Source organism: Clupea harengus, chromosome 11, assembly GCF_900700415.2.
Source record: "Clupea harengus chromosome 11, Ch_v2.0.2, whole genome shotgun sequence".
NCBI classification, from domain to species: Eukaryota; Metazoa; Chordata; class Actinopteri; order Clupeiformes; family Clupeidae; genus Clupea; species Clupea harengus.
Genome location: NC_045162.1, coordinates 8926812 through 8936350, shown reverse-complemented (window position 1 = coordinate 8936350; position 9539 = coordinate 8926812). Strand labels below are relative to the sequence as shown.

At 43.3% G+C, this 9539-nt stretch overlaps 1 protein-coding gene across 1 annotated transcript; it reads right to left on the bottom strand.

Moving 5' to 3' along the window:
• Positions 1-6051: 6051 nt before the first annotated feature.
• s100w (S100 calcium binding protein W) lies at positions 6052-8182 on the bottom strand. The gene is made up of 3 exons (XM_012818046.3): positions 8088-8182; positions 7034-7176; positions 6052-6340 (listed from the first exon to the last, which is right to left on the bottom strand). Exons 2-3 carry the CDS (start codon positions 7172-7174, stop codon positions 6188-6190), a joined length of 294 nt encoding a protein of 97 aa, XP_012673500.1. The 5' UTR covers positions 7175-7176; positions 8088-8182; the 3' UTR covers positions 6052-6187.
• Between the last annotated feature and the right edge of the window lie 1357 nt (positions 8183-9539).

Genomic DNA, 9539 nt, shown 5'->3' with positions numbered 1-9539 from the left:
AAAAGCTTTAAAGCTGATATGCACATAGAATATAACATTAATTTAGTTGCTTCGCATCTAGACAGACTCTGCCCATTTGGCAGTTTGTGCTCAAATTTGGAGTGCTGTTTTTGATTGGTTCTCTTCTTTGAATTTGCGCCGCCTCTCATCTGCCAAGGTTTTTTCCCCACTTCCCACAGTGGCCAATCCTCTCGCTCTCACATGCAAGTACTCATAGCCAGCAACCTAACCTAACTAATATAACACCAACCATAGATCCTAAGCAGTAGGATACAACAACAACACACAACAAGCTAGTGACAGCCGCAACACTCATGTTGTACCCGGGATATGTCAAGGCCCTCCTTCACTGTACAGCATGTGCTGTCTGTAGCCAACAACTGCTAAAAACAACAAGATGACTGCCCAACCATAGAACCTGAGCAACAGGACACAACAACATCAACAAAACTGCCTTCATGAGTGTTCCACAGGGATTTTCAAAAAGGCACCTTCCTTCATCATTGTTTCATTAAATGACCCCATTGAATTACACCTCCGGAAGGCTCAACGGTGGAGTCTGGCATCCCTGACCCGCCCCTTTCCATACTCATGATAGGATACAGGCCTCTAGCAGATACAGCAACAGATACCCTTCAAGACAGGGACGTGCACAGGAGGGGGCTAAGGTTGCTCGGGCAACTGCCCGTTTGTCCTCCTCGACTGAAGTTGCCCCTCCGAAGGAAATATATATTTTTTTTAAATAGTATTACGGCTGCAGAACTTCATGTAAGCCCAGATCAAATAATCGTGGAATATGTGTCCAGGGGGCGGGGGCGTGGCGGCGGCGGTTAGTGATCGACCCTGACAAATTTCAGAGTTTCAAGTGATATAGGCAGAATATGCGTCCAGGGGGAGGGGGCGTGGCGGCGGTGACTGTGTGTGTAGAGCTATGCTGTGTAACACTGTGTGTGTAGAGCTATGCTGTGTGTGTAGAGCTATGCTGTGTGTGTAGAGCTATGCTGTGTAACACTGTGTGTGTAGAGCTATGCTGTGTGTGTAGAGCTATGCTGTGTACCACTGTGTGTGTAGAGCTATGCTGTGTGTGTAGAGCTATGCTGTGTAACACTGTGTGTGTAGAGCTATGCTGTGTGTGTAGAGCTATGCTGTGTAACACTGTGTGTGTAGAGCTATGCTGTGTGTGTAGAGCTATGCTGTGTAACACTGTGTGTGTAGAGCTATGCTGTGTGTGTAGAACCAGCTGTGTGTGTAAAGCTATGCTGTGTAACACTGTGTGTGTAAAGCTATGCTGTGTGTGTAGAGCTATGCTGTGTGTGTAGAGATATGCTGTGTGTGTAGAGCTATGCTGTGTGTGTAGAGCTATGCTGTCCTCAGGTGGTTACTGTGCAACATACAGGTTGGCTAGAATAGTGCCAAAGGGGGTGTGTGAAGGGCGGCTAAGGACATGTATTTCAACGCTATTTCAATTGGAATTCCTTTTGTTCCTCAAGGGTGCATGTGTGTGTGTGTGTGTGTGTGTGTGTGTGTGTGTGTGTGTGTGTGTGTGTGTGTGTGTGTGTGCCACAGGGAGAGAGAGAGAGAGAGAAAGAGAGAGAGTGAGAGACTGAGAGAGAGAGAGAGAGGGATAGAGAAGGAGAGAAAGATAAGAAGGAAAAAAGGAGTCATTGTTTTTAGTATAGAGAGAGAATGTTTTCAGGCCACAACATGAAATTGACTCAATTCATTAAAGAGCAATGTGAATCTCCTTAGGCAAAACTAGTTAAATCTTAAGATACCTTAGGAGGACACATAGGCACAGTTTAGAAACACACACACACACACACACACACACACACACACACACACACACACACACACACACACATGTACACTCCTCTGAACATTGTTAACACCTTTACTGGAGCTCTGCCGTTCCTCCCCTCAATATAATAAGCTGTCAAAATGACTTAAAAAATTCCTTCAGGGGACATTTGAGTCCCCAAACTTTTTAAATCAGCAAAGCACCAGAAGAAATGACACCTGAGACAGTCTGAAACAGTAGTGGTTTCACACTGACACTGTTTCTACCACAGTAGTGAACAAGGAAACACACACACAATTCACATACTCCCAAAGGAATGCAGATACGCGCACACGCACGGACGGACGGACGCACACACGCACGCACGCACGCACGCACACACACACACACACACACACACACAGAGGTAAGGTAAGGTTACAGGTAAGGTAATGTGGTCACAGGTGAGGGCCCCTTTTTCATTCTCCCATTTTGAAGATTCAAGGCAACTGCAAATAGTTGCTGGTCACTGAACTTTGTGTTCTGATGGTCTGTGAAATCATCAGCATGCTCCTTTAGTCTTAGTTAACAATCAAAAGGAAAAAGAAAACAGAACATGAAGTGATAGTGGGTTAAACGCAAGATGAATACAAATATGTGATCTTTTTGTCACATAAGGAATACAATATGTGTACAATGCAGTGTATTTAAAAACAAGATCAACATAATTCATATAATAATAAATAATAATAATAAATATAAATCTGATAGCACACATTTTGTGATGTAGGAATGATAGTGGATGATGTTGCCCAATAATTGTCTATGATGAGGTAATCTTTCTTAATCTTTCTTTGTCAAGCTACTGACTGTAGACCACCTTTCTGATTTCTTTGGCACACATTATGAAAAATGTGTGCCATGTTTATTTCAACCTGAACAGCCTTGCCGAGATTATTGAATTGCCTCAAGGAATCCCACATACATTTCACATATACTTGTAAATAGGTCAGAATTTGTATACTGGTGTGTAGGTACTCAGCTAGCTTGCAATGTGCATGTGTGTGTTGATGTGTGTGTCCAGTCTGTTGTGTAAGACCCAGCGTATAAGGTTAGAGGTGAGGGGACCTTTTTCATATTCCCATTTTGAGTATGCAAAGTAGTTGCAAAAGGCTCACTCCTTGCCTCACTTTGTGCTCGGATGCTTTGGGAAATCTTGTGCTTGTGACACACACAACACAACTTCCGTATATTATTGTTATCATGCTTCTCTTTTTCTCAGTTATCAAAAGAAGAAACATGACAAATGAGGTGATAGCAGGTGAAAAAGCAATAAAAAAAAAGAAAAAACGGATCTTCTGCGTAGTGATTCAGGAGGTAGGGGAAGACACTGAACCCCCACCTTAAATAGTAGCCTCTGCCATCGGTGTGTGAATAGGTAGACGTCTGAGGCATTCCTGTAAAGCACTTTGAGGGCTCAATGAGTCGAAAAGTGCTATATAAATGCAGTCCATTTACCATCTTTTATTTTTTCTACCGTAATTTAAATAAGAGTGCCACAAACTGTAGATGGTTGGATTCAGAGGCTCTCTACTTTAGATTGTGTGTGTGTGTGTGTGTGTGTGTGTGTGTGTTTGTGTGTGAGGCTCTTTACTCTAGAGTTTGAACCTGTTTACGGTTTGCTTCTACAAAACAGGTACTTGTGCCACCCCCTTAAAAATGTCCACGTTGATCCTTTATCAGGGAGTGGAGAGCCAGTTCTGTCTGTGTGTATGCATGTGAGAGTGTGTAAAGATATGTGTGTATATGTGAGAGAGTGTGTGTGTGTGTCTCTGTGTGTGTTTGTGTAAAAACCTCTTGCTTTCACAAGTTCCTGTGCATTTTTGCCTTTATTCTTTACACCCACAACTTCATAGCACTGGGTTCAGTACGACAAAAAGGACAGGACATTTGCACGGCATGGGAGATTAATTCATATTGTGTAAAGCAACCGTATGTAGGTTTTTTCATCCTCAAATTTATTTTGATGGTATATGCTCATGTGAAGGACAGATAAGAACACATGTCGCTCCAACTATCCACCCATGCTATTCAGTGTGTAGTTTACAGTGTGATGTTGCCAAATATACATCAGTTAGCAAATTAACTAGCGTCCAGGTAAGCGCTGCTGGTTTTGGCAAGGCGAGTAGTGCAGTTATTAAACTCTCATGGGAACAGATACTGGGTCAGATAAACTGGAACTGACGTTGCACAAGTGAATTTCATTATAAAATGTGTGTGTGTGTTTGTGTGTGTGAAATAGAGAGGGAGAGAGAGAGAGAAAGAGAGAGAGAGAGATTGAGAAAGAGAGAGGGAGAGAAATTGAGAAAAAGAGAGCTATTTTGTGTGGCTGTTTTGAACAGAGGGCGTGCCACTTCATGAAGCCTTTAAATGTTGTTTTGTGATTTGCAAAAAAGGCTCAGATGGAGGTCTCTCTGCTCTTTGTGTTTGTGTGTGTGTAGGCCCCCGAAAGCTAAAAGGTGTGTGTGTTTGAATGCAAATAATGAAAACCTATTCAACTTCCAAGGGCCACAGGTGTCCCACTGTTAACCAGTTATACCTGATCAAGACATGTGCATGCGTGTATGCAAGTGTGTGTGAGAGAGAAAGAGAGACTGTGTGTGTCTGTGTGAGTGTTCACCTGACATTACTATATGCAGTGTCAAGCTTTGTATTTAACTTGATATTATTTATTATTTCTTAGCTTTTATTATTTATCTTATGTATATTATTTTCACATGTGTTACTCTAATGTATTGTTTTATATGTAACTTCGTAAATAAAAATATAACTGATTTGACATAAAAGTAATTTATAATTTTACAGAATGGATACCAACTGCAATTGAACAACTACCTGGTCTGTATCATAATCTCAACCTTTGGAAGCTAGTTATACTTCACCATGACAGAAAATGTAATGGACTGTGTCATTATCAGATTATTCTCACCTCTGTCATCTATACCTTAAGAACTGACAGTTGTATGCCCAGGATGCCCACTACACACTTGTCTGTGGATATAGGAACACAATGCAAGACTAGAACCAAGATAGCATTTACTGTGTGTGTGTGTTTATATATATATATATGTGTGTGTGTGTGTGTGTGTGTGTGTGTGAGAGAGTGTGTGTGTGTGTGTGTGTGAGCCGATTTACACTGAACTGAACACAGTGTTACACTGCAGGGGAGCTGTCGGAATCATGGGTGTTGGCTTGCCCTGGCAGAGGCTCTAGGCACATGCAGCCATTAAAACTCTTCTTCCACTGATCTGAAATCATAGAGAGGTTTTGGCAACTGAAATTATGAAATGTGAAAATGACTTGAAAATATTTCAAGTGACCATTGCCTGTCTAAAAAAAGCAAACCTGAATATACCTACAGTCTGTACTATGGTCTGTTCAAGGGATATCCCTGTTTTATGTAGCTGAAATTAGTTTATAGTATTCTGAGACTCATGGGAAGTTACAGAGGAGACCTGTCAAACTGTCGAACAGATCCAGACATTTTACCAGTTGCCAAAGGATACACAGGATCAATTATCATGTCTTGGTTCTCCTACATCGCCATCTACTGGGGGTCTATGATGTTGCAATATGTGTCTACCGCCTATTGGATGGTGTTCTCTCCCTTCGATCACTTTACCTGAGTGAGTGTGTGTGTGTGTGAGAAAGAGAGAGGGAGAGGGAGACAGAGACAGACAGAGAGAGAGAGAGAGCGAAAGAGAGAGAGAGAGAGAGAGAGAGAGAGAGAGAGCAAGAGAGAGAGAGAGAGAGTATGTGTTTGCAGCTGTGGGTTTGATTTGAAGAGCATTTACTACAGTTAATAAGTTCATACTAGTGCTCTGTCTGGAGGTAAACCACCATTTACACCAGTTAGAAGGCCCCTGAGAATGCTTCTTACTACTTAACATGAATCTGAGTCTGCAGATGCTCTCTCTCCTGACAACTAGCAAACTGCCTTCATACACTGCTTCTGTGTTTGTAAACAGAGGTCACCTGAACCTTAAGCATCTGACAAAATGAAGTGCTGGATTGACAAAGTGAAGTACTGGAATGACAAAATGAAGTACTCGACTGCTGCTGTTTGACTTTGTCTATTCCTTTCCCCAAACCTGCAAAGGTTTACCTTCAGGACTCATGCTATCACATTTCCATTTTGACTACACTGCCTTTATGATGAGATAAAGCAAAAGAGATCTCACACAACAAGGCAACAGCAATCAAATTAAAATTTTATTAACAAAAACAAACGTTTTGTATCGTACATTACAAATTACATACATTTTCCATCTCTCAAAAGAGGTTTGATGTTCATCATAAGATACAATCTCAGAATATGTACACCTTTGTGTTCACTCATCTCAGTGTTCACTTCTTCTTTCCCTTGCCCCTCTTGGCACGGAACAGGCCGCGTGCCAGAACGCCCACCATCCGGGCGAACTCGCCGAAGTTCACCTCGCCGTCGTGGTTCTTGTCCAGCTTACTCATGGCTTCCTGAATATCCTCTGGGTCAATCTTTCCCTGTGTGGGCGGGAAGGAGGAGAGTGTTAGTCACCCTTGAATAGGGGAATCCCTCACACCAGTGGTATGCACAAACACACACACACACACACACACACACACAACCACAAGCACAAGCACATGCGTACACAGACATGCACGCATGCACACACACACACACCACACACATACACACACATATTTTACTGTAAGCTGCCCGGACAAGTAGCCATGGCCTTCCCCTAGCTAACAGTTCTCACACTGATGTCACACAGGGCAACACTCTGGGCTAATCTGCCTGCATTACCATCATGAACTACAAACTTTTAGGGGGCAAAAATCAACAACCATCCAGTGTGTGCTCATCCCATTTTTCAGTAATGTTGCCAATCAGTCTCCCCCAAGAAGAGGGTCGCCCAGTCTATCACCAACCGCAGTCACTGACGGCAGTGGAGACGTGCGGTGATGTGCATGCATGATCGCAGTGGAGACGTGTGGTGATGTGCATGCGTGATCGCAGTGGAGACGCGTGGTGATGTGCATGCATGATCGCAGTGGAGACGTGTGGTGATGTGCATGCGTGATCGCAGTGGAGACGCGTGGTGATGTGCATGCATGATCGCAGTGGAGACGTGTGGTGATGTGCATGCGTGATCTGTCATGACGCCGCAGTGAGAGGGAGCTTCAGGTTGGTTGCCTCCGGGGGCCACATACCTGGAACTCAGGGCTACTCAGCTCCGTCTGCAACAGCTCGCCGAGCTCCTTCTGGCTCAGCTGGAACTTCTGATCGTCCTTCTGGGCGTACTCCTCATACACCTCCACCAAAGACACGATGGCCTTCTCTAGCTTAGACATGTCTGAGGAAAAAAAAAACACAGAGTAGTCATAATTAGCATAGCTTACACTTGGACTTCAAGTGGTCCAATATGCCTTCGTCTTGAATCGTAAAATGTGGGAAAAAGTATTTTTTTTGTGAAGGTTGATGAAATGTTCCTACATTTGTTTATGTTTACATTACGTTAACTTAACTTGTTTATGTTTACATACATTTGTCCTACAACATGTTTATGTTCCATTAACTCATCAGGAATATATACAGGCATGCTTTTCACAGCAGAGTCTTAGTACACTAGGCCAGAGAAAATATGTAGGCTATATTTTCCACATTGTTATAAGACTCTCCTGCCTAATGAAACTCTCAAACAATGCATACTCTGTTGCTATGTAATTACAATGTTAGGGATACATGATAGGTTACACCCTGATAGTCTAGCAGAAAAGCCCACTGCATAGTAGCCACCTGTAACTTAGTGAGATGGTATCTCATGCATTGCAGTTAAGGGTTCTGACTGAACGCTGAAATGTATAAATGAGCCTGAACATCAAACACAGCTCTGTGTTGAGTGTGGGATGAGCGTCAGTCTGGAATATGCCTCGAAGCGACACAAACCAGCAGAGAACGCTACCGCACAACTGATCCAAACACCAAACGGATACAACCCCAAACATGGTTACCAAACACAAGCCTGCATGAATTCAATGGCGTTAAGGCAACAACAGGAGCCAAATCCCTACACTGCCAAACAAGTAAACAAGTCATTTGTTACTACTTCTGCTGATGCTGACCAGTTACACTACGCATTCCAAAACCTGTATCCATGCACACAGACCACTGCATGCAACACGTGGTTACCCATTAACCAATGCAGTCTCTGTTTTTTGTGCAGCAACTCATTTAACTTAAGCACTGTTAACGTGCTGCACTCACCTCAATCAGTTGTGTGTTGCTTGATAGAAAAAGTAAGAGGCAGGAGGGAGAGAGGCCTCTATTTAAGGCTATGGTTCCAATTCCAATCACCCACCCACACACACACACAAACGTGCACGCGCGTGCGTGGACATGCCCAAGGGTGTTGGTTCATACATGCACGTGCCTGTGTGCACACCCAGACCTGTCTGGTGGGCCATGCCCAGTGGGTGTTGTCAGCTGAATTCCCCTGTGATCTCGACAGAGCATGAGAGATGGAAAGGTCAGAGTAATTTGGTTGATTAAGAAAATTCTGCATAATGCATCCGTGCAGACCACTTTATGTCAGTGTGTATGTGTGTGATAAAGAGAGAGAGAAAGACATATATATATATATAGAGAGTGTGTGTGTGTGTGTGTGTGTGTGAGACAGAGAGACAAAGACAGAGAGAGAGAGAGAGACAGAAAGAGAGAAAGAGAGAGAGGGTTTGTTTGTGTGTGTGAGTGCCTGTGTAAATAGTCAAGATTCCAGGACACTCTCAAAATGGGCAGTTTGAGTCACACAGGCCTGGCTGTTTCACATTACAGCCCCTCAACCCCGCAGGCACAGCCCACTCTTACATAACTGACCACCATTTTCCATCTACCCCTCCCTCTGAGTCTCACTGTCTCTCCCTCTGTCCCCTCCCCTCTTCCCTTGACTTGTAATTAGCTCATAGAGAATGCACTGCTTTTGGTAGCATGCACGTACTGCACTAACTTGGAACTGGATGGGTTATCATGAGTGTTACATTAAACTGAGGAATGGATTGTGTGTGCTTTGTCTGTATGCTTTCTTTGCAGTTATTCATTTAAAACCTTTTCACACACTTCACTAGTCTACTGCTGTGTGTGTGTAATGTGTGAGTGTGTTGTGTTTGATGTTGAGAAAGATGGGTGGATGATTCATTGACATGACTGACAGATTATACAGTATGTCATTGCTCTGGTATGTCCCATCTTTACTCATCTCTCACCTATGCCTAGACACTAAACTGGTCAGGTAAGGTAATAAGTCAGGTAAACCCTGCAAGCTCATAAGAGGTGTGTGACAATAGACCTCAGCACTTAGCTGCCACAGATATATGCCTGTATCTGAGAGGTTATGCTTGTGGGGATGCTTGAGGGAATGACAGTGGTCATTATGTGTTTATGCTCATTCATAATCCCTTCTGCCTACAGGTTTTAGAGGGAGGCAGAGACAAGCAATAGCCTGAGAAAGGGGCGCGTAGTAGCACTTAGCCCATGTGTTTGAAAGTGGGTTTTAAAGAGCCAGTGTTGAATCTAAGGCTTTTTAAGTGCAAGATTAATATTTCTGTGGCTTAATGCAACTTGCATGAGAATTCCAATGGATAATTTTGTTCCTCTGCACAGCAGCATCATACAATACACCTAGTCAGTACAAAGCAGGGTACCCTAAATCCTGTCAAACAA

Coding starts and splice junctions, on each gene's coding strand:
- s100w (XM_012818046.3), bottom strand. CDS start 7,174: ATGTCTAAGCTAGAGAAGGCCATCGTGTCTTTGGTGGAGGTGTATGAG. Junction 6,341..7,033: donor TGAGTAGCCCTGAGTTCCAG/GTATGTGGCCCC, acceptor CCGCCCACACAG/GGAAAGATTGACCCAGAGGA.